Source organism: Sander vitreus, chromosome 22, assembly GCF_031162955.1.
Source record: "Sander vitreus isolate 19-12246 chromosome 22, sanVit1, whole genome shotgun sequence".
NCBI classification, from domain to species: Eukaryota; Metazoa; Chordata; class Actinopteri; order Perciformes; family Percidae; genus Sander; species Sander vitreus.
Window position 1 is genome coordinate 6,676,886 of NC_135876.1, and position 26,022 is coordinate 6,702,907.

The following is a 26,022-nucleotide window of genomic DNA, read 5'->3' on the forward strand; positions in this document are numbered from 1 at the left end:
GATGAGGGGCATGCGGAGGGCCAGTAATGAAGAAACGTCCCAAAAGACTTCGGCACAGTCACAGTAATCTAGCGGACCCAGGAAGGGTCTTTAGTGGAGAATGGGGGAGGAAAGAGCAATGAAAGGGAGGTGAGGTGAAGGATGTAGGGGCCGCTTTCTGAACTAAACTAAAAAACTCAAAACAACCTTGTAATTATTCTAATATAAAAAAAAGTCATTTTTTTGTTTACATACGTCGTGGCTCTGAGTGCACTGAGTGCATGATTAAACAAGATATTGATTTATCAAAGGACTGTGCTAGTTAGAGTCGAAGATACAATAAGTATCTGCAATCACCGATGAGATAAGAGCACGAAGGAATCATCAGTGTCACAACAAACAAGACAGATCGGAGCATGCATAGTCCGTTTGCAGCATGTAAACATTGTACATGTAAAGACACACGCCTACAGAACATGAACTGAGCACACCCTAAGGCATGCTTACATATCAAGGTATCTGTTCATGTGTCAGCCAATCATATAACAACATCAGCAGGAGTCTCACTTTCCAACCCAATGGACACACATAAACCCCAACCTCCGCTCCACTGTTTTCTAAATGGAAAAGGCTGTCAACATGGTTCTGGTTGAAATGATGATTACATGCGGTAATATCAGAGTATGTTTTGATGGAGCTCAGTAGGGGTGCTATTCCACACAACAGCTCCCATGACCTGTATACCTAGACAACAAAGAGGATAGAATTCCAATGGAAAACTGCTCTGTAGAGAGAAGTGCAGCCGTTACAGAGGTGCGCCCTGCTAGAATGACACCAATAGCGCTATCTTGGCTATTCCAAATGTGGGCATCCAGCTTTGAAACGCTCAAAGGATTATACCAGCGATTTTGCATGTTTAACGGAAAAACATTTTCAAAAATATGGCATAGTTTTTGAGATTTTTCAATCTTTACAGACATTCCAGACACGAGATGGCAACCCTTTTGTTTAATTGAATTAGGAGCAATAGAACTAGCTTGAGATAGGTAATCCATTACTGGGAACATAGAACTTGATGAAAGTTACAGTACATTTTCATTTTAGGCTACTGCACTCAAGCGTGATATAATTTGTCTCCCAGGTGGTGAATTAATGTGTCGGTGGGATGCTCCCAACATCCAAGATTTTATATTTAGCTGACAAACATCAGCCTCCTTAATAAAAGATACAAAGCCCACATTATTATCATCTTTGTCTTCAGGTTTGAGTTTTTGATCACATAGCAAGTGATTACAATGCTGAAATCTGTAATATCAGAGCTTACTGTCAGAACTATTTATGTACCTGCCTAACACTATGTTTGCTGTGATTATCTATATCTAAAGTCTTAGTATGTTCATCTTTATACTCTACTGAAGGTTATGGACACCAATTGCATTGGACCTCCAATCATGCATCTGTGCTTTATGAATGGTAATAATAAAGGTAAATAAAGGAATATATTACATACATTTTGAGATTTGATGGACACAAACACAACGTTCTACCAGATAACAACTTTATCATGCCGTGGCAGCATGACCCTTACAACCCTAGTTCTGACACACACGTTCTGTATATATCCTTTATAAGTTACTGTAGGCTTTTCTCTATCACATGTTGATATAAACTGGAAAGAAATAGAAATGGCTCAATATCAAGAACTGAGCAATATCTGAATGAAACTCCAAATAATACCTATTAGTGGTACAGCACAGAGTGGCTGGCTACCATGACTACATCTGTATGGGAGGAACAGAAATGGACTGATTGGCCAGCTACCATCTCTCTCCTCCTCACCCTCTCTCTTTAGAGGCTTTCTATTCCTCCATCTCCTTGGCTCTGAAATGAAACCACCTCATTCCTCTCTGTTCACATCTAACTGTGACCGCTTTTGTTCTCCGGCCGATGCAAATGAAAGAAAACGAGATGGGGAAGCAGCCCCATCTCATGTTTCTCCGTGGCACTGTGATGTGGATGTTTACTGTCGGCCTGGGCCTTATTACATTCCTTCAGCAACTTAAAAGCATTGGCCCCCTAATGGGACCTATAAAACAGTGAGAAAAGCCTATTGTGACAATGGACCTCATTGTGTCAGAGTGGACTCATTTGGCACTCTGCTTCAGAGTGGAAATGTGTGGCATATACAAAAAAAAAGCAGTGAGGGAAAGAGAGGGTGAGAAAGTATAAAGAAATCAAATAAATAGGAGTAAATGACTTCACACTGTGGAGATTCTGTCACTGCCAATCACATAAATCCATCTAGAGCCTTAGTGTCTGGCATAAAAAAAAGCTTTTTAGCCGTACCTATTGCAGAATATACTGTACTTTCCTTAGCATCTATATCTTTGTTTCTCTCACGTCCTTTGAGTTGGAGTCATGTTTTGGTGTTGATTGTTTTTGAATGAGCATTTAAGGAAGGCATCTTTTTGCTCTGGCTGCCAACAAGAGGGGTGTATTTAACTTCACAACAGCAACACCTTGCCTGAATATTGGACATGCTCCTCCTACAGAAGATCACCACTCCCCTTCAAAGCTTAGTCACTGCCTCCTCTGAAAGAAAAAGTAATTGGATTCAACAAAAAATGTAGGAAGATAAGCACAAAATGATTTCACATTAAGAATCAGTGTTAGGAGTGTGCATCTTCCTCTCCCAGCTTTGTTCTCTGCTGCCCACGCTGGTTTGGCTCCACGCTGGCGGCCCCGTTTTATTCCCTCAAGTCATTATTGTCTTCAGCTAAGGTGCCCCTGCTCCCTGTGATTTGTGGGTAATGAGCTGGCACCCCCCTGCCCGTATTCAATTATTCTCATTGAGAAAGTGATTTCTCACTCCACGGAGCAAATCCGAGAAGGCAAAAGCGTGAACTCTAATCAAGAATTAACACGTTCAGAACCAGCAGTGCGGGGAAGGATAGCCACCCTGATACTGTAGACGTGGTGTAGGAGTGGACAGGAAAGAGCGGAAAGACAGGCGAGGGTAGAGGGACAGACGAGTGACAGTCAACGAGGTAAGCCGATTTTTCCCCTGTCCCTGGAAAACTTTGTCTTTAGTGTTTTGAATTGAGAAAGGATTTGAACAAAACTTGTCAAAAAAAGGTGATGTGTTTACAACCTAAGCACAGACAGCCTTGCTGAAGGGCTGTTCGCAGTGATTGGGTCTGAGCAATAATTAACCACAAAGATAGGGAGTGGAAAAAGGGGGAAGATGAGTGCAAACTTAGGAGAAAAGAACATAGATGAGGAGAGATGAAGAGCACCCATAGCTCAGTGAGGAGGAACACAGGAGGAAAGAAAGACAGCTTCAACACGGAGAGAAAGGACACTGACAAGTACCTTTACATTTGAAACTAGATATGTCAATTTGCAAATTAATCAAGATGATACTAGTGTTTTATTAACCACTGAAGATCATGATGACTACGTTTTAACTTCATTAATTCCAATGCAACATAGTGATCACATTCCACACTTGTATTGTTTTTGTCGTTTACTTTGATTTCCCATTTCTTTTTCAGAGGCTTTTACACCCTGACAAAACGAAAATTTTAAAGGAAAAAGTACAAAAAGTATATATATATATATATATATATATATATATATATATATATATATATTTCAGGGGGAAGTTTTTGCATATAAATAGTCCAATTTGAAAGACGGCAAAAAGCTCTCGGGAGTGTCAAAAACATCGCTATCAACCTTCGGAAGCCTGAATCAGTCAAACCCTAATCTGAACTGTCTCGTCTCACACACATACATCCACACACAGAGGAAGACAGGTTAAACATTTGCAGGCTACAGTACACACAGCTGATAGAGAAGAGTGTTGGCAACTTTCAAAAAATGTTTGCCGCCTCCTCTCCTGTTCAGACGAGATAAGAGAAGAGACATGATTTGCACGATTTTCAATGAAGTAAGAAAGGCAAGAAAGTGAAGAAGAGCAAGAACAAATAACAGATATCTTGCTTAGAGGGGAAAGAAAAAGCCAACATTGCATGACACTTTGTCATTGAACAACAGAGATTGACAGCTTTTGTTGTTCTTCTGCTTTCCAAAGAGGATGATTCCCAATTCTGAGTAGAGCAACATTTTCAGCTTTGTCTCGCTTCCAGTCCCTTGCTGCCACTTTTCACATGCTGTCCTTGGGAACTACATTTGTCTGCTGTGTTATGTGCTTGGGATTAAGTTGTGAAAGTTGTTCTGAATTGTTAAGCACTTATTTCCATCATTCTTATTCTCTGTCTGTCCCTGTGTGTCTATGTTGTATGTGTGTGTGTGTGTGTGTGTGTGTGTGTGTGTGTGTGTGTGTGTGTGTGTGTGTGTGTGTGTGTGTGTGTGTGTGTGTGTGTGTGTGTGTGGAAGTGAGACGGGAGCCTTCCTGAATGCTAATAGACACAGAGAGTCGAGTGAGAAAAGCTTCTGGGCAGAAAAGCTGGTGGATGATTAACTGTCGTGTACTCAATATAAATCACTCACTCTCTCTCCCCCTCTCACACACACAGGTTAAGGTTAATGGTGATTATCACAGCCGTATATAAAAAAAAAAAGATGTTAAGTTAATAATGAGATGGTAATTAGCATTATTTTTTATAATTGCTAATTTACAATGTATTTTCTCTGCCGTGGAATGAATCAAGAAAATGACACTAGTGTGTGTGTGTGTGTGTGTGTGTGTGTGTGTGTGTGTGTGTGTGTGTGTGTTTTGTGTAATTCTGACACACTTATCGAATGACAGAATTAGACTAAGTATGTAATATGTTTTGCTTCAGGCTGTTTGCAGCACTCTACACACAGGTGGTAGCTGAAACGTATTGAGGTAAAAGTACATAAGCAAATATATCTAATTTAGATTTTAAATCAGATTTTACTTCTACTTTTTTTCATTTGTACATCCCCAAAACATTGGGAATAGTGATAATATTGATACTGCGATACATTATTTTAAGTATGTAATAATAAATCCCGCATTCTCACCTTAAGTTCACTCAACAACAGGTAGTCAAATCAATCAATAAGCACTACAAGTCAGTACAATGCTAAAGCTAACTGCCCACTTAGAGGTGAAAAGAGGAGGTGACCAGTACTAAATGAGGCTTAAAAAGCAGTGCAGACCTTGCGAGATATTGTAGAAAAAAAACCCTGCTCTGTTCTGTCAGGGGTCATGACGTTCCGGCCGGGGTTCAGCGGAAATGGCTAATTAAGAGAAGAGAGGCCCCTGTGTTCAGGGTTACATTGTTCTCACTCAGGTCCCAGGGTGGACTGGAGCATCTCTGGTGAGCTGCCATTTCCACAGCTCTCACACAGGAGTGTTAAAAAAGGTACAGCATGTGTAATCTATTATCATATTCTAAAAGTATGTCTATTCGTAAGGCAGTTCTTTAATAGAGGTGAGCTAATTCCACCATCTGAACATTTTAACTTCTGTTAAAAAGTCACTGGAAAAAAAGTCACATTAAAGCAGATAAGTGGTTTTATTAGCTGGAATTATAAAAATTATAAAAGTGACACTTTTTGCAGTGTACAAACAGGGATTATACATAATAGGGAAAAAAGGAATAAGAGAGAAAAAAAAATATATTTTTTGTGGGTACTGCTGTGTGCTTGGAATCAATGTTGAATACACAGCAGCACCGTTGCCTGACTGGTCAGGCCCACTGGGCAGCAATTAGAAAAGACATACGGTGAGTACATCTTGCACGTATGCATTAAAGAGTTCTTCCATAGACTAAACATGCACAAGGGCTCTCATCTACTCATGCAACATCTTTGGAGCCGGCTAACCTTCCTGTGTGTGTTTCAGGTCCAATTAAAAGGCAAGTCCTGGATAAGTGCAAGACACAGGACCCGACAGTGGGACTGACTGCACTGCTCTGGAATTTGGGTTGCTGCTTTTTCTGTGCACTCTTCTGCACACGACAAAACCCCCGATCTGCTCTTTATCAAACACCAGCCCAGATTGATTTAAACCTAATGCACTCACAATGCAAACACTGCATCCCCCAGAAAGCCCTGAAGAGAAGAGAAACAGGTGAGCTCTCCTCTGCAACCTTACCCATCCACTGTGTACGTCCCCAAGTCATTCAGAGAGACGGGTACAAACAGAAAGAGAGAGACAGAAAGAAAGGAAGAGAGGCTGTGTCAGGCAGGCAGGCAGGCTTTGGGGGTTATTGCTGTGTTTTCTCTCCATGCTCAACTACTCAACATTGCCTGCAGCTTGCCTCAGGGTCTGCAGACTGTGTGGGCTTCACCAGCAAGCTAGTCAGGAGAGTAGACGAAGTTCACTCACCAACAACAGCGCATAGAATTGAATGCTAACTTTATTCAGAATTAACCCACCCAAGGGTTTTCCAAAGTCATCGCTTTTTTTTTTAAGATCCCCTACTTTAGAATGTATTCTGATTCTGAGATGTTTGCCACTGTATTCATTTTTTTTATTTATATATATATATATATATATAACAAGTGCAAATTAAACTTGGTTAGTCTCAAGAAAACAAACTGACTTGCATTTACAAGGTATTTGTTTTGTCAACCTGGGTGTTATAATATGTCTGTCCATTATGACTATTGGCCATGATGGCTTTTCACTCACAACTGCCGTTGTAGAGATTTATGACAATGATATTGGAATAAAAGCCGACAGTTTTCCAGAAACCAGCTCAAATAGTTATTTCTGAGTCAAACTGAAAATCTACCCAGTTAGGAGGCCCCTGGAAAGCCCTCTAACTGTTGTAGAGAATCCACTCGGAGGGCAAAACATAGTACAAATACATGTTAAATACTGTAGCACTCAGGTTGACAAATACTGGAAATATTCTTTAAAGAAAGTCACATTTCTTCACAGGATTTGCAAATGTTACACTTTAGGGAAAACAAATATTCATACTCATATATTCATTCACATTTATATTTTATAGCCATTACTGTGATTGTGCAAAAGTAAAGCTTCATGGAGAGAACACCAGTATAACAACTGTTGGCTTCTAACTGTAGTGAGAGAGGCAGAAAAAAATGAGAGTTCACAAATGCCAATCTGTGTTTGTTTGATAAGAAATCTTTGACGCAAAACTATAAAAGACAAGGAGTGTGTACACATTGCTCCTGGCTCTCTTCTTCCGGCTTGAAGTTGAACAAACTCAACTCCTTTCAACGTGCTGGCTTGACTATTTAGTTGGGCACCTTGCCACTTTGGTTTCCTTTAAAACTCGCCAGACAAGGTGTCTCATTTAGACAACAAAGAGAGGGAGGCACTCAGACAGTTGGAGGCTTGATCAAAGATGTCTGATCAGAGCTGTTTCCACTCAGACATGTTTTTGACTCTGTTATGTAACGCTTAGATACACCGTTTTTTTTCTGTATCTCTAAAGCTCTATAAACTCTGAACTTTTTGCGTCCACTTCAAATATCTCAGTCTCACCCCATGTGAGCCATTTTGATTGGGTTCTATCCCTCTATGATTGACAGCTGGTGTCATTCCCGCCTCTGGTACAGCTTATGATAATAGCCTCTGGTCCCTCATCAAGGCTGCAGAATAATACAGTGGAAAGGCACTCAGCCAGATCCGAATGTGTGTGCGCATTTGTAAGCATGCAAGTTTGTGTGTGTGTGTGTGTGTGTGTGTGTGTGTGTGTGTGTGTGTGTGTGTGTGTGTGTGTGTGTGTGTGTGTGTGTGTGTGATGCTGAGCGGGAAGGTCCATTAGCATTCATCAGTGGGATAATAGGCCAACGTTAATGTCAGCTGTTTATATAAAGAATAACTCATAAGGTCTTGGCGTATATTGATAGAGCATGCTTTTCTCCATGCCACATTTGGCAGTGTGTGTGTGTGTGTGTGTGTGTGTGTGTGTGTGTGTGTGTGTGTGTGTGTGTGTGTGTGTGTGTGTGTAAGGGTGGCGAGGGATTGAAGGCCTGGAGCTCCCGAAGTCTCAGATGGAATTGTTTGACACTAAAGTGAATTTATTGACTGGTTAGATAAACATAAGACAAGGCAGGCATACTTTCCAGATACAACTAGAGGGGTGAGACGGCCTTGTGATCAGTGTGTATGCTGAACATTCGCACAAAAGAAAAGCAGTCAAAAGCACAAAAACTAACACAACTCACTGCATTAAAAAACTCATCAAATTCATGAAATTGTCTTTTTATCAAGATTTATCATATATTCTAGGTTTAAGGGAGAATCAACTTAATCCCCCACAATACTGCCCCTTACTATAGTCAAGTTGTGTAATGTAAAATAAAACCCTGACAGAACCACTCCTGCATCTCCTCTGCAACCCAGCTTCAAATCCCTCACGGAGTTTATTGCGTCTGGGTTCTCGTGATGACGACTGAGTCACAGTTTGTACAGTTACTGGTCCAACTTCCACAGAACCTCTTTGGTGTTTTAAGCATAGTAGTCAGTGTGTCGTTTTAGTCCACCTGACTTATACCTAATTTATAGCAGGGGGTGGGAAGGCCTGCTTAAAAATAAATGGTGAAGAGAAGCACTTTAAGAGTGTACCAAATGGTGCCGGGCACAACAGAGCTGCCTAAACTACATCGGCCATTAAAGGAAAAGATTTGATGTTAGAAGAAGTGCTTAAAAAATTAAGGTACAGTATGATTCAGGGAGGGGGTGCATGAAGATAACAAAAGATGCTAATGTGTAGGACGCAGACACCCACACATACATATATATATATATATATATATATATATATATATATATATATATATATATATATATATATATAAAGTAGAGTGTGATAAGTAAGTAATAAGTGTGATGCCCTTTTCCAAGTTTTCTTTGTTTTTGCTTTTATCTTAACTCATAAAGCAGAACAATAAAGTACAAGAGATAAAGAATCCATGATAAACAAACAACTGCTAATTGGTGTGATTTTCCTATGTGTGATTGTGTGTGTGTGTGTGTGTGTGTGTGCGTGCGTGTGTGTGTGTGCACTCATTATCTCTGCCAGCGCTTTAGCACTGATCACAATTCTTTTTAATTAACCCACGCGGCGTATTTTTATCTTCCAGTTCGATGCTGCTGTGCTGCCCGCCCATCAAGAAGACAAAGAAGACAAAATATCAAACATGAGTGGGAGGGAAAGGCAGCGATAGAGCCTGAGATACAGTGAGTCAAGGAAAGAAACAACTTGGGCAACAAGAGGCCTCTTTGAAACCATCACAGTATCACTTCTAATGAGCGGATTTATGTTTTGTGACTCATCTTAGTCATACAGCTGTCAGATTACAAAGACTTAGGTAGCACGGAGAATTAGCTACCGGGTGGATGCTTAAACTCTGTCACTCTTGCTGTTATTCATTAAATGTTTACATACTGATGTTGGTAGGATTCCTGCTCTGAAATAATAATCATATATTTTATGAGATATTTGTTAATGAGTAAGTATTTGAACTGGAAACTTTACAGTAATCTTGGATTTGGGAAATGTATAACTGATACAGTTACAGTCAAATAAAAATGTGCTAAAATGAGTGGATAGAGTGTCCAGTTTAACACTGCAACTTCAGTGTTAAACTTTAGGATAATTGTTTTTTAATGTTAAGGTAGAAACGGCATCATCCACCAGCATGAGGCTACGCGTTTTAATGTTTTCATTTTTAAACTTCAACTGAAGGATGCATATGAATAAAACATAAACCCACAAGATTAACAGAGTTATGTTTAATTATCAGATACAAATCGGTTGACTTGAGGCCTTAAAAAGTGTTTAACCACTATAAAGCAACGTATACATTAACATATATGTATACGTGTATCAATGATAAATTCAATAATGTAGGGTGGATCTGATTTTAATTATTATATACATATACAAAACTTTTATCAAAAACAAATATGTGCTGTCAGTTTCTCAAATGTGAGCATTTGCTGTTTTCCTCTGTAAAAAGTTTGTGTGTGTGGTTTGTGGCATGGCAAGACATCCTAGTCGAGCAATACTGCAGTAGCTTCAGATGCACAAAACCCACAGTGCACTAAAAAAAGCTCATTTTCCTGACAGACTGTCTAGCCAGAGACAAATACTGTAATAAAACGGTTAAGAATGAAAATACTTCCTCAAAGAACGGTGGCCTCCGTAACAATGATACACAACCTTGGCCGGGTTAGTTTTCAATGAGACTGAAAAGAGAAAGGCAGACAGCACGGGGAAACCACAGCACGGGAGCCCATACATTCAGGTGAGAACCCTGGCATGCTGAGTGGAATATAACACAGGAAAGTTGTTTGTGAAATAAGCCAACGGCAACACATTTGGCAGCTTGAATATCGATCGACTTCTTTTCATTTTGACCGTTCTATTGTTCCTTCAAATTACTTGTGCATTTGCTTTACTCTTCTTTCCATATCACAATATTCCACACCCTTTCTTTGCTCCTTTCTCATTCTATAACATGAAGGAGGGATAGATTAAACACCTCCTACATAAATCAGATTAGGTAGCTGAGGTAGTGACGGGCAGAGAGGGACAGAAAAACTGGGTGAAATCCTCTTCAAGTCGAGCTCAGCGAGTCCGACACCTTCCAAGGTCATTTCTGCTCTCCCAGCAGAGAACCTATGTCACTTTTAATAACTTTTAAAGGGAACATATTTTCTCTCTTCTGACAGGCTGAGGAGTAGAGGGACCAGACGCAGAGTGAGACAATCACAAAGTGCCAACAGAGCAAGGAGGTGTGAAGTGAGGAGACAAGCCTGCGATGACTAACAATGTTCGCTGTTACTTTATGAAAAGCATTGCCACATAGAACAGAAGTATGAAGTCTGATGTCAGTCACCGTTTCTGTTGCAACCAGTGAGCAACCAGTTCAGTAAGCACTACTCTGTTATCTGTCACTGTTGTGCTTACAATTGCTGTAACACTATGGCAGGGTATGATGCATTATGACACAATGCAGCATGCTACTTTAAAGCTATAGTGCACAACTATTTTATTTTAATGAACGACCCATTACGTTCAAGCCATTCCCGACAAAGCTAATTAAGCCTATCAGCTCCACAAAACTCTCTCTGTATATCTCAGTATGGCATTGTTTACAAAATGGTGTCGTACAGTGACTTTTGCACGCAGATACTCGAGTGATGTGTTTCCCGTCACCGCTGAAAAAAAGGACAACGGCAGCGTCCAGCTTTGGAGACGAAGACAAGATAATAACCTATTCTGAAGAGTCCATCATGTTTTTTTAATCATCTGTGTCCTCCTTGATTTGACAGGATAAACACTACTAGCAACTGTAGGGAGGAGGGGTGGGGGTTGTGCACGATCACCCAGTCAGATGCTGCAACAGTGTTGTTGTCATTAATTAGAATTATTCATGGGGGCGACAGAAAATACGCATCACAGCTTTAAGGTGCTGGATTCATGTTTTTACCAAATGACATATGTTACATGTAACTGTCACTCAGTGGGATATATTATTATGGCAGCACGGCTGCCAAGTGGACTTGAAACCTATTCTTGTATGCAGCTAATAATACCTGAAATAGTCAGCATACAGTACATATGATCAAATTTTTTTCCTCCGATTCCAACACCCAAACTCAAGCTGTTCTTCGATACCGATTACCAAACCAATACCAGTGTTTCTCCCAAATTTAAAATCTGTATGCCTCACAGTGTAGGACTTATCATGATCCTTTTCAAGTAAAGTAACATGAGGCCAGGGATTGCTGTTACACTAAAAACTGAGGTGGTGTCCCAACATAAACTGTATTTAACGCAGTGGTAGGCAGCTACCTTGTAATTCAAGTGGTCAAAGAGAAAACTAGACTACTGCACTTCCTCGTGGCTCTGTTTGCAGGCTTTAGAAAATCTAGCCCGCGACGGGAGACTATGGCCGAGCACAGGTCATTTAAGGGAGAGAGTCTAGGGAGAAGAAAAGCTGCAGGAAGAGGTGTTACTCTGCTTGAAATTCTGGCGTTTTCTTGGCCGATATACTTATGATTGCTAATGTATTCAAACAAGTTGTCTTTTCCTGTCTTTAAACCTTAATAAATGACCCTATTTTTTGTGTAAAGTCCACCTCCATACCTGTTCCTGTCTGTCAAGCCATCGGTCCACCATTGGATGGTTGGCGCTCAGGGAAGATCGAGTCATTTCCCTCTGGAACTGAGTGGTCCGGCCACTCGCATCACGTGGAAGACTCCGATAGGCCTGGCCTCCCCTACCCTGCAGAAGAACAGGAAGAGGTGGAGAGCTGAACAGCACTGACTATCATGACCATTCTCCATGTTTTTGGCCTTTACACAGACAGTTTTGTGGGTTGGTGATATCTATAGCAGCTGGATGACAGACATTTTGTGATGGATGAGAGTTAGTATATCTTGGACTTGTGCCACACACCAATACTGTGTGGTTCATTCAAGTCTCACTCCATCCAACCCTCACCCCTAACCCTTTCCCACAGCAAAACCTGAGCCACTACTAAAAGGTCTATTACAATAAGACAGCCACAGCTGAGCTCTTCCATTACACGAAAAAAACACCTTTCAAAAATTGCTACTGCCAAGGTAATGTCAAACACCAGCAGACTTGCTACAAGCACAAAAAAGCACACTAAATTACATTCCAGACATGCTAGCCTTGGCATTGAAATTGCGGCGATTGAAGGTCATGGTGGCTGAAGCTATTTGAATAAAAATGAAAGCAAATTATATTAAAAGACACAGCGGACACAATGATTCACCGAGACACAAACAGAATGAGAATGAGTAAAGGTCTGATGAGTTACGAAACGGCAGCTAAAGAGCGAGGCAGACAAAACCCAAAAACCAGAAGTTTGGGTTTCTTTAATGAGACATCACACAACAAAAGAAAACACAGACAAAAGTTCAAAAAGAAAACCCCCGAAGTGTAATTTTACAGAATGAGAGGGAGGATGACAGGCAGCCCGAAAAGGTGAACGCAGACAAAGAAAAGAAGTTATGTTCAGAGAGTGATAAAATAACAGCAAACAATACAAAACAAAAGAGAGTATGAAATAACTGGGGAGAGATCCTTGTTCTCTGCATGCTATAAGTAGCAATGTGTGTTTTAGTGCAGTTGAATGTGGCGTGACGAGGCCTGAGGAAGCACTGCAGACAGGACTGTAAAACTCAGCCGGACATGTGGGGTCTACTGAGACTGCCCCTGATAGCCATCGTGACCTCGGTCCCCGAAATGCAAGACGGCGCGACAAAGGACCCAACTTCACAAACTTTTACGACACATCAGATCGTAAAATGCAGAGAAAGCCAGATACCAGAGAGGTAGTAATAAATCAACAATCTCATATCCACTGCCTAATCCATTTATTTGACTGTGCTAAGCGTGGAGAACCCAGAGTGTGAGGGATTGTAAAGTCATTGAGAGAAGTGATGAGTTTACAGTGCTAGCTGATGACTGAGGACTCCCGTTGGCTTATATTAGGGAGATATAGCAGAAACGAGCCTTACTCAGCCATAACTGGACTCACAGGGAATTGAACATAACATGGTTGGCTGTAGTGTGTAAAGGAAATTACCCCAGACAATGGGGAGACAGTATAGTGCATGGCTTGCATCCATACGCTCTTCTGGCAATGTTAATCACTGATGTATGGTTCCCTTTGAGAAAAATGTTTGCGCCAAGACATAAATATATCAAAATCAATGCTGACTAATACATTCAACATCTGTTGTTGATTGAATAAAAATAGACTTCATCTTGGACTGATGGTGAATATATGACAGTTGGAGGTATGAAAAAGAGATACTGAGGATTATGAGGACTAAGTCTCTCTTTTTATTGAATAAAATCTAATGGCTGCAGTCAAAAACTAGACAAGCTGAATAAAAATAACAGCCTCCCAGTGCTCGAACATTACTTTTGAAAGCAGTCACCAGTGACAGAAATATTAGGTCAGTGATTCAGAGTGGAGTCTGTTGCACTCTGGCAGGGGGGTCAGTGAAACGTTTTACAGATTCATTCATTTAAATTATCATGATTTTATATTTCAACGAGTAATTTTTTTTATGTTATAATCTAACAAAACTATAATGAATCTGCAAATATGTTTAACACATCTTTGTCTAATATCTTTGTAATACATTTCTCTTGTGTTGTTTTTTTTTCACATAACTAAGACTACAGAAGTGTTAAAAATAGGCTATGTGGTCGCTGTCGGGCAGAAACCTTACATCTCCATATTTCGTCATTTTGTTTGTTTTCATTTCCCCTTATGTCTGTCTGTGGGTTATTGAAATATTCAAACAGTGAGAAAGCAATTTTGTCTGACTTTGTCTGAGGTAAATAGCTCAATTAAATAGTTTGAAATTAGCCTTTTCTCATTTCCTGAAAAACAACGGCTTTGGACATACAAGGTTTTCACCTGACAGCGGCGATATACAGTATGAGGGGGTCCCCGCTATATTCTCTATCTTATAAGGGGTCCTTGGCTGAAAAAAGATTAAGAACCTCTGAAATAGGTAATTCAGATAGCTGACCACCTGTTTCAGATAGAAATCAAGAACTAAATGGGATACTTGAACATTGCTTTATTTCCAAAATCTATAAAGTGTACACCATTTACTTTAGCCATAATCTGAATAGCATTTAGATTAAATATTTAGTCAGATATCAACCAAACATTAAGGACGTTAAAAATGATGCAAAGTATATTGAAGCGGCCTTTTAGAGTATTCAATTCAAAACAGCAATGACTTTTTACATGCAATCTATGGTGTAATGTCACAGTTATTGTTGTTATATGATGTGCTCATGTGCAATAATTTGTTTATAATCTTGTTTATAATCCTGTTGTGTGAATTCTGTAACCCAAAACCCTGCTTATGCCACAATGCAAAGCAACCAAACATGAATACCATGCAGAGTGGAAGTCACAGGGCAGAGCAACAGAAGGGCCAAATTGCAGTTAAGAGTCAGAAAGAGCATCTATTGACCCACCTGTTCTGCTGATTGTACATTCTTCATTCTTTTCAGCAAACAAGCTCAAACAGAAAAACACTTGAACGTATTTGCTCAGTGTAAGATGGGCCAGAAAAGACGGCATACTGACAAAATGAAAGGCCTAATAACCATTCCACCTTAACCTTTTTTCTCTGCCCTCTGCTGGGGAGTTTGCGGTTACATTGTTGAGGCTCTGACAACTAAAGTGTCTTTAAATGGGATTATCAGACCCACTAATCGCATGGAGGTTTGCTGTGTCACGTTCCAAGCACTCAATCATCTCCCATTTTTTAACCTCCCTGTTTTATTGGGAACATATCTATTTCTCAGCAAGGCTTAAAGATCTGTCAGCACCACGTGGGGGCAGCCATTTTGAGAAGTTAATTGGCTTCCCCTATCTTTCTGAAGCCGCAGGGAGGATGTACCTGAGCTACGCTTTTTTTACTGTTCATTATCAGAGGCTTAAAAGCCTCAGAAAGGTAAATTTAGAACAAAGGGAAAGTGTTTAACAATCCCTGCTCGTCTTTCTAAAAGACAAGAAGGGTGTTATCACAAGGAACTAGTTTGAGTTAAAGACTATCTCTGCCAGCCCTGACATCTGCAAGCAGGGCAGCGCAGGCTTCATATCTAACGTTTATTTCTTTGATTTGGCGTGCAGAGGAGAGACGGAATGAAAATGAGGGAAGAAAGGAGGAAGTTAAAAACAGAGAGACTGCTGAAGGTTGGATATCTCTGACATTATAATTGATACAGCTCCAGTACATCTGCAGCACTGTGGAAAATAACTTCTGGCAAGCTGTTGGAATCGGTATATACTACTTGACAGGGGTGTAGAATTAATGTAACGCTTATCTTTTTTAAGTTCTGTTGAGTTTTAACGCCTTTTTAGATTCACATAAACCTTTATGGCATACATGGTATATCATATTAAGTATTTTTATAGGTATTTCTCTTGATAGCAGTTGAAAGTCAAGGTTACCACACATTTTAGGATACCGACGCAACGCTGACCAGATTTATAGTTACCTTTCGTTCCAGGCTGCCGGTGCCAGCGCTTGTGTTTGGTTTGTGCTTGTGCTTTTGGAAGCCAACAGTTGTGGACCAGCGGGTTGGGTTCTTTCTGGACGGTTCCTCTGGACCAACCAGGATTTCCCCCGTAGGAAGGCCGGCCAGGGAGGGATCACTGGTGCGACGGACATGGAGAGGCATGTCTGAAAGATAGGGGACACAGAGAGGGAAGGAGAGTTAAAACAACATTGAACCACTTGCTCATTTATTCATATATTGAGCAGATCACTTTCCACCTCAGTGTTTAAACTGTGGCACATTTCTGGGGCCACTGTTCTGTCTGGTAACCATAAGACCCCTACAGTACCTCCTCGACTACACTTTATGTCCGCTGAGACATGGGAAGTGGTGATTATACATACTTGTTTCCATAGAAGGTCTATTGAGCCCAAAACGAAACATTGTACAACTCAACCGTTTGGTTTGGCTTGGTAGAGTCCTGCAATAGTGACTTATATATATATATATATATATATATATATATATATATATATATATATATACATACTTTTAGCTGGAAAATTACCCAGACAGCAATAAAAAAAAATGTAAATATGAGAGAAAATGTATGTATGTGAAAAATGATCCAACTTTTTCTCAGTCTAACCACCCTTCAAATAATAATTACAATCGTAATTGCAGCAAAATTGCTCATATATCATGATGACTGACTCTCAAGATAAGGGTCATTCTTACATATTGCACTACCGACTGAAGCTTATGGTTCTGGAAAGTTCCCCTCGATTGAAACTGGGTCTTGATGACCCCAGCCATCAAACATCTACAAGAAACTGCACAGGAAACACTGGACCATGTTACAGCTGCCACTTCGACCAATCTGCAACGAAAACTTGGTATACAGTTCTCATATTTGATCAGAGCTGCCAAAACAAGTAGAGGGAATGAAGTTGCTCAACACTTCACACTCTAGCTAAAACATTCAGTGAGAAATCCTGCTGATGTCTGTTACACTGTAAGTATATACGTGAACTGTGGTGTGAATCATCTGGATTTTCCCAAAAGGCCATATGGATTTGTTTATGACGTTCTAGCAGCCTGCGCATTACACCCATAATTATGCAAATAGTTGGCTAACCACCTGTCATCCATCGGCGGATCATGGCAGCGAGCATATGCCGGTGCTAAGCTTCCATCTGATACATCAGAGACATGTCTTAGTGGTGGAAGCAACGCATTTTAATCACGACTTACACTGTGCTGCCACTCGTGCATATGTAACACTGTTAGAGCGGGGAGATCCGAATGCTACTGTAAGGGTTATTTGCGACCCGCCTGCAAGTTAGCCGGGAATAAGTCACTGATTCCCCGAAAATAAAAGTGAGATCAATTGAGATTTGTTGGTGCCTTTATATTCCAGACAGAAAAATCATACCCTAGCTTTCAATATTTTGTCAAACACTAATCTTTTCAAGAAGCAGCTCTCTTGACTTCAGTGACTGACACCGGTTGTCCCATGTCCTTCACCTGTACTTGCTCTAATATGCTCACATGATAAAACTCATATAGATATAATGTTAGAGCAAGGGATTTCATATGTAAATGACTATGTGATGACATCTGGAAACTTCTAGGAACTTTCTCTGCAACCAAAAAGTTGAGTGTGCGAAACTACTTCTTCTAAATAACTTGAGTTAATAAAACACAATTTGTCATGAGGGAATCATTGCTGCAGGTCAAGTCCTCATACAGTGGCAGATAGCTTGTAAAAACCACACTTTCAAAGTAGCTTTCCCAAAACTCTGTTCGAAGTTTGAGCTTCCTCCTAACCAAACCACTCTGCTGACATAGACCATGCCAACAAAACTCACCAGCAGCTTTTAATATAGTCTGTATCCCTCTACTACAAATGTGTTTCATTTATTTTGGCCATTGTCTGTAGGCTTCCTAGAAGGAGGTTGGGAATTGAGTAAAGAAACCTCAGCTAGCAGCCAGACGGCCAGTCGTAGTGCGTTTACTCTTAAATTAGATGGAAGATTCAATAATGGCATTTAATAGACTTTGCCCCGTCTCGGTAACGGCTGGTTCACGTCCAGTTCAGGGCTCTAATGACGTTCACCTCAGACAGCGGGGGTAATTAAAGTCCAGTATTATCCTACATGACAGGCTTAGAAATGACACACACACAAATACAGAAAGACAGGGAGTGAGAGTGAGATCCACAGAGACTGGGAAAAACTGAGAGGATAAACAGGAATTAAATGACACAAATTAAAGGATTAAAAAAACAGATGCTTGGAGATTGTATAAATCTGAAAATTCACATCAAATCTCAATACTGCGTTTTCTACCTCAGAATGAGGTTTTTTTTTGTTATCTAAGAATGTTTTAATAAAGGTTTGATTTTTGTGTATCTGTGTGTGTAGGCAAAAAGTTAGACAAGGCACTTTTAATTAAAAGCCTTGGTAAATTTCCCAGAATACCTCAAGGCTCAGCTCGTTCTGGACAGTTATCTGGGTCTTTTGAAACCATGACAACATCCTTCTTGCTTTATGCAACGTGATTGTTTTCAGATGGTAACAGACTGAAATGTCCACTGTTAGGGACTAATATTTATTTTCATCATTTAAACCCATGCTTTTTCCAAACATTTACACAAAATAACGGAATTAAATGCAGCTAAACTTGAGAATTTCTATAAGAGATGCAGCTTTACATCAAGTGTTAATAGATGTTATGGTCTAGAACAGAGATATTCAAAAGGGGGTCCTCAGATTTACTGCAGGGGGGCCACCAAATTATACATTTTTTGAAAGTTTTTTTCAAAATTGAAAATGTCTTAACATGAATCTAACATATTATTAGCAAATATACAGTAAATCAGCCTATTTGTGAAAAACAGTGATGATAGGCTTACTATACTAGAAGGTAGTCACTAAGGAAGCCATCCACAGATCCACTTAATCCTAAAGATTCACTGTGCCACATGTACGTTTAATATTTGTGAAAAATGTGACGATAGGCCTACTGGCCCACAGGTGAGGTAGTCACTAATGTAGCAATCCACAGATCCAGTTAATCCTAAGGATTCACAGTGCCACACTAATGGTTAATATTAAAACCTTATTTATAAAATCATGCCAACAATTCTTATTTGAATAAGTTAGTATTCTATGCACTAAAAATGTATGTATAAAGGCTGTAGGCCGCCCTACATGTTATTGTAGGTCCAGTTTAATATGCAACTTAATTTTATACAATATACAGTATGTAGTAGGGGGTCCAGTTCAGGGGTCCTTGGCTTAAAAAACGTTGAAGACCTATGGTCTAGAACATTTCATTTCATGTTTAATTCATTAGAAACTAGATGAGGCAAATCTCTTTTCCAATTTTATCAGATCATCTCATTGTTCATGCTTTCCCTTGCAGATTACACAACCGACACAACAGATTTAGATAAGCGTGAGTGAAATATATAAAGGATTTACTTTGTGTGACCATCTTTGAACTGTGGCTCTATGATTACACATTGACTAATAATGTGTGGTTATTTTACAATGCCACTGGCATTTGAACATTAACAAGAATAGCATATTCCAATTTAATGAGGTCTTCTATTTAATAAAATGCTGATCCATCACGGGTACAAATCCCTACAGATTAACATATGATAAATAACAGAGATGTTATGGAGTGTGTGTTTGTTTGTGTGTACACTGTTTAGAAGGTCACAATATGAAGATTGTCTCCCCTCTCCGTTCTCCCTGACCAATTTTCCTCTATTTAATTTGTGATGGGATTATCCTTGCAGTCCGAAGGGTTTGGTTGGTCCCACGTTTAATAACCAGCGCCGCCAATTCAGACTGAGCCAGCCATCGATCTACGTTGAAGAGGGAGCGAGACCATTTGGGGGGAGGGGGGGGGGGGGGACTAATAAAATGAGGCCCTAATCCAGCCCCTGTAGCGAGGGATTATGGACAGGGCGCAGGGTCATAGAGATGTACACACACCACTATTCACCACAGGGAGAGGGCAGACTCTCCAGGGGCTATCACCTCGTATTGCTTTGTCCTTTATTTATCTTTCACACCTACCTTGCTTGGAGGAGAAATATATTAGCTTGAATGAACCACTGTTGATAAAAGCATTGCTATACATACACAGCACTTGAGTCAATATTAAAGTCATTTAGTTTAGTATTAGATTGAAGAATTTGAAAATCTAAATGCCGTAAGGTTACTCAACTCAATTCTGGACCTACAGTGTGAGCTCAGCTACTGAGTATTATATTGTTTGAAATGGGAAGGAATACATTTTTAGTAGGGGTGGTGGGCCTTGCTTTAATTACAACAGTATGTGCCTGACTGGCAAAAAGCCCTGACATATGCAATCATTAAAAAAATATAGCCATATATGACATAAGAATTGCAACAAGTTTTAGAACAGTATACTGGACTCATTAATGTGAAGTTAAGGATGTTCCACTGTTCATTCAAATGGCATCACATTAAGCCAGACGAGATTTCAGTTTTTGTAGCAAATATTAGAAAAAACATCAAATAAGAATCAATTTTAATATATATAATAATCTCTTGCAATGTCCAAACTATGTAAAAGCCTATTTTAGGTGATACGAAGTGAAACATTATTCAGGATGTTGGCATTTATTCAGAAACAAATATGGTGATTTAATAATAATAAAAAATGATCACACCAAAGATAGCCAAGTCAATGGTGTGTGTTGGTCCAATCAAGTGCAGAAATAGTTTGTGCTGTTGTAACAATCATCTATTGTCAACTTCACCATAAATACTGCTTGATTTAATTATAACCAACAGCATGTGCCCTCTTTACTGGCAAAAAGAACCAGCATCAGCATTATGAAAATAATAATAATAATAAGATTTAATAACATGAATAACTTGGGTTGACAAGAAACAAGTTTAGTGAACTCTTTATACAGAGAAAATTTCAGTGGGAATGCAAATGTATATTTAAGATGTTACATATGTGAAATGAAAGATGAATTAGTATTTGCATGGTCTATTTTTTGACCAAATATTTATTGAGACACTAATTTTAGTCGAAAGATTGAACACCCTCCATTTCTGTCCAGATTTGAAAACCCAAAGTAAACATTAATGACAGCCCACCAATTGGTGTGTTGTTCCAATCAGGAGAGGAAAGGGTTAATGTTGTTGTCCACTTTAAATAACGTCTATCTCAAGCAAGTGACTTGTCAGACTATACATTATAGGAAACGCCATCATTTATCCCTGACAATATGCTGTTCCTCTTAATAAGCAAGGGTGTGTTTGAGGTCACCCACCGCTGTTCGTTTTGAGCCCTTTGAGGTCTTGTTGATGCTTCTGTATTGTCTGGGTCTATCTGTACATCTAGATGATGTTATAATGCAAAAGGACCTTTCCCCTTTGAGCTGATGTCAAGTGACATGCTTAACATACACGTTTAACTGCCTGGTGTTAGAATTGAGGAAGTTACTGGGATGAATGCTACTATGTCACAGAAGAATATTTTTTACTTTTCTAAGTATTATTGGCTGGTTGGTTAAAATTAATGTACAAAGACAACCTATTCATTTTCTGCAGTTTAAACAAGGTGTAAAAATGTCAAAAACCTTGCCCACAAAAACACACCACTAAGAAAACTACACTTTTTACACAGTCATCTCTCTAGTTAGTCATAAACAACATTGACCTGCGGTACAGTTACATCTATCTCACTTCACTTTCCCACTTTTCCCTCAAGTGGCTCCAATAACGCAGCAAAATAAACTTCTAACTTAGTGGTGAAATAGATGGGGGTCAGCTCTAATGTATTAGCTGTGGAAGTTTCCAATCACTGAAATGGCACAAAGTAAAAAGAGAGGGTCCTTATTATACCTGGAGAGGAGGGAGTGGTCCTTCCTCCTGACTGGCTGCCAACTCAAGCTAATGGAGCTAATGCTTCGGCATACTGATAAGGTTATAGAGAGGACACGCTAAGGAGGGACTGTGTGTCTGTATGTGTGTTTTATGCATGTTCTCTCCGATTTGTATTCTTATTATGACCTCATAGGGATAGAAAAAATTGCAGAAAAAAATCATGTGAGCACATGCTGCCACTCATCACATCTACAGGAGATTATGTGAGAGTTAGACCAAGGAGTTAGGCTTTGACTTGGGTATTAACGTTGTAAAGTGTTTTCTTGCATTTTCAGAGATGATTCATGAGATTTTGTTTTCCACTTAATGCCAAGAGGATGGTTAAGAACTGGCTCCTGGTTAGCCAAAATTACTTTAAAGCTTTAGTGTGTAACTTTTTGATATTAATGAACGTCCGTTACATTCAAGTCGTTGCCAAATGAGTTGTTACAAAGATAATTAAGACTATCGGCGCCACACATCTCTCTCTGTATTTCTCAGTATGGCTACGTTTTTAGAAGATTGTGGCGTCTGGCGACTTTCGCGCGCAGAAGCTCGAGTGAAGATAATGACCTCTTCTGAAGAGTCCATCATGTTTTTTTTAATCATCCGTGTCCTCCTTGGCTACTAGCAACTGCATGGAGGAGGGATTGTGACGTGCAGAAGGCTTGTATCATGTGGATGCGCTGACAGTGTTGTTGTCATTACTTAGAATTCCTCATGTGGGAGACAGAAACTACGCACTATGGCTTTAAATACGAGCACAGAGGAAATCAAACTAAGTACAGGGGAAACTAACATGTTTAACACTGTTTAAAAATACATCAGATTTTAGAGTCAGATCCTCGGGATTAAAGAACTTCTTTCTAGTCTCACCATTTCCTGCAGAGGAGTAAGGTAATCTCTCCTCCACACAGAAAAACCTCCTATGAGTAGGAATTCAGTGTTGTAGTTGACTCTTCCTTTTTCTTCACTGGAACACCATTTGCTCCAGTATCACTGATTTCATTGATCCCTGAAAGCAACAAGCTGAAGCCTGTTCAATTGAGAATGCCAAAATGTCTAGGAGAATCAGGAAATCTTTAATCTAAAGGTCTCTGTGATTTGAAATGTTTGTGATCAGCTGTCAAATGAAAAACACCTACTATGACATCACTCATTGGGGTGTGGCCACAAGTGCAACATACTTGGGAGTTTGACACTGTGTAGTTTTACCCTTTAATCAAATTTATGAGAGGTTGGTTTAGGAAAAGAAGGTACACTAATACATTAAAACTTAGTCACGTCACAGATGCTATAATGTATCCAATGTTGGAATTTTCCTGTACAGTTAGATGTGGGTAAGAGGTTATGGAATAAATAAAGCAGGGTCTTCACTAGTATTTAAATACAAATATGCGCATACAGTTAGAATGCAGGAACTATCAGCCGAGCAGGGATGAAATCTGTCTGGTGGATGAACTGGGTATTTTCTCTTGGGGCCCTCTGGCCCTGGCGTATGCCGAGTCCATGCTTTCACATCGAACTGATTTAAATAAAAATGCCAAGCAACCATGGCTTAATGAAATGTCTAAAAGCCGTTTTTTCTTGGGCTACGTTGAATACTTCCAGCCTAAACAAGTTCAATGTCTGAATAAATTATGGCACTGAGCCATTTTAACTCTCTTCTCCAACCACTGACTACATATTGATGTCCCTTGTGTGCGACGAAGGGGATTTCCACTGAATATACCCTGACCTGATTCGTCCACGGGGGAACAAAAAAATCCATTTTGGGGGCGAGCAAGACAGTTCTGGAGTGGTGGGAACCAGACTGTGGAGAAAGAGATGAAAAATGTAGAAGACTTAAATAGGACGCTGGTCAACCTAAGGCCAAACAGGGTCAAGAACAGCACTTAGAGTACTTCTGTGAAGTGTTTAGCAAACTATGTAATGTCAGACTGAGACGAGACAAACTTTGAATAAACATCAACTGTTGGCCTTTACCAGGAACGTCCATTCAATAGATGAATGGATGGAAAAGCACTTTAAAGCAAAGGGGCAGTTATGAAAACGAAAACCCTATTTAACTTTAGAGCTAAGTGCCCAACTGTCTATACATTGTGTGTGTGTGTGTGTGTGTGTGTGTGTGTGTGTGTGTGTGTGTGTGTGTGTGTGTGTGTGTGTGTGTGTGATGACTTTTGGGTGTTTGGGCTTTCATGTGCATGTGTGCATCCTAATTAATTTTTACATTTTTTACACACGCAAGTGTGTTGGAAGCGTTTCCAGGCAAAATAGAATAGGAAAAGATGTTTATATGTCATTTTGACAGGAACACATTTGATAAATGACATTTTGATGTTTGAAAGTCTCTAGGTTTTGACATAAATGCAGATATAAATGTAATTTAAAAAAAAATAGTAATAAATAATTTCAAATATTGCACCTGTCAATACAGAACGAAATATTCTGTAGCCTATTTTGCCGTCAATACTGCCGACGTTGTCTTTGCTGTAATCAAATATTTATGTTTAACATGGTATTTCATTTTATCAATGGGAAACATACACGTGTACAGACAAGGCTAGCAGCAGCAGCGCCGCGTCAGACACGTTTCTGGCGTGGCAAGACAGAAAACGCCACGCAGCCGCCACGTAACTGACACGCAACAGAAACGCCACGCTCACGCCACGCAGCCAGTGTGCAGGAGACCTAATAGCGATCTCTTCAATCTTCTTCTGCCTTGCGTATTTGGCATGAAGTATAAAGCTAAAACATCTCACAATGGCACGTCTGATGTTGTCCAATCTATAACATTCTTTTCTTTCAGAAAAACTTAATTCCTTATATGTAATTTATGATTTGTTTTTTCAATATTAAATACATTAAATAAGGACGTAAACATATACCCAGGAAGTTTTACTCACTTTGGAATCAGTCCCCGACTTAATGAAAAACTTCATCTGTCAATCATATTAGCTTTGGTGTTGGATACGGTGTCCCATCATAGTCCCTGAGTCAAACACTACAGCAGGAAAGAGCTGTATTCCCACAGGGTTGCTAAGTCAACTGTCCTGTTTTCATTTGAAGCAAGAAATACAGAAAGGCAGAGACTGAGGCTTTTCTCCTGTCACAGACTATTTACTGGAGAGAAAGACGAGAAGATGTTAGACTTCCTGAAGTCCTCACAGATGAGACCTCCAGGAGAAGACAACTAGACACTTCAACAACTATAACACAGTGTGTGTGTGTGTGTGTGTGTGTGTGTGTGTAGCTCTCAGACTGTTTCCCCAGACAATGAAAATCTCAGAGAGGAGGGGAGGAGTGGAGTTCACTCCCCAAATCAAACCTGACTCATCTAGGTCGAGGGTCTACTCGTGCTGAGACTCCAGAGAGCAACACAGCTAGTGTTTTAGTGTTTGCATGTGCGCACATACTGTATGAATGTGTACAACCATATGCGCATGAGCGTGTTTATGGCTTCATGTGCACATGCATCCTCATCAAATCTTAATACATACTGTGTGTATATGTTTATACTTATATTGTTTATATTCTTTTTATCCTTCTTATATTTAGAGAACATGTGACGTGCACCAACAACACCATGACAAATTCCTTGTATGTGTAAAAAACGGACTTGGCAATAAAGCCCTGTCTGATTCTGATTCTGATCTCTCATTTATCTGGGCTGATGAACAATTACATAAATACTAGGGCTGTCAATCGATTACAAATTTTAATCTAATTAATTACATACTCTGTGATTAATTAATCGAATCGAATACATAATTACCGATAACCGATACTTTTTAAGAAAGTAAAAAAAGAAAAGAAAAAAGAAGGGTACTAAACAACAGTTGGTGACATTAAAGAACAGCTTGTTTATTGCTAAGGCCATATGGTCAAAATTAAACGATTTAATAATAATGTATAACAATAACTTATTTCACTAGTAAATTGCTGTTGAACGACAAAAACAACCACCATGTGGTAAAGGACATTTACAATAACTTCAAATGCACCACGAGGCTGTAGTTTACCAGTTTCATTGAACGCACCGTCTGTGTTGTTTCTCCGACGGCAGCTGCAGATTGTTACATACCTCTACAGTAAAACACAGTCAAACTTTACACCGTTTAGCA

The 26,022-nt window shown here is 39.7% G+C and overlaps 1 protein-coding gene across 13 annotated transcripts in view; it reads right to left on the minus strand.

Annotated features, from left to right (window-relative positions):
* The window catches only part of LOC144537414 (partitioning defective 3 homolog), a 382,981-nt gene that overhangs the window by 211,362 nt on the left and 145,597 nt on the right, over window positions 1-26,022 (minus strand). For 11 of the 13 annotated variants that reach the window (XM_078281139.1, XM_078281130.1, XM_078281128.1 and 8 more), the window contains exons 4-5: window positions 15,975-16,159; window positions 12,054-12,191 (exon numbers count right to left, since the gene is read on the minus strand). In XM_078281139.1, the coding sequence (XP_078137265.1) occupies window positions 12,054-12,191; window positions 15,975-16,159 (323 nt within the window). The remainder of the gene's footprint in view (window positions 1-12,053; window positions 12,192-15,974; window positions 16,160-26,022) is intronic. The other 2 variants (XM_078281137.1, XM_078281140.1) reach the window with 1 other exon arrangement.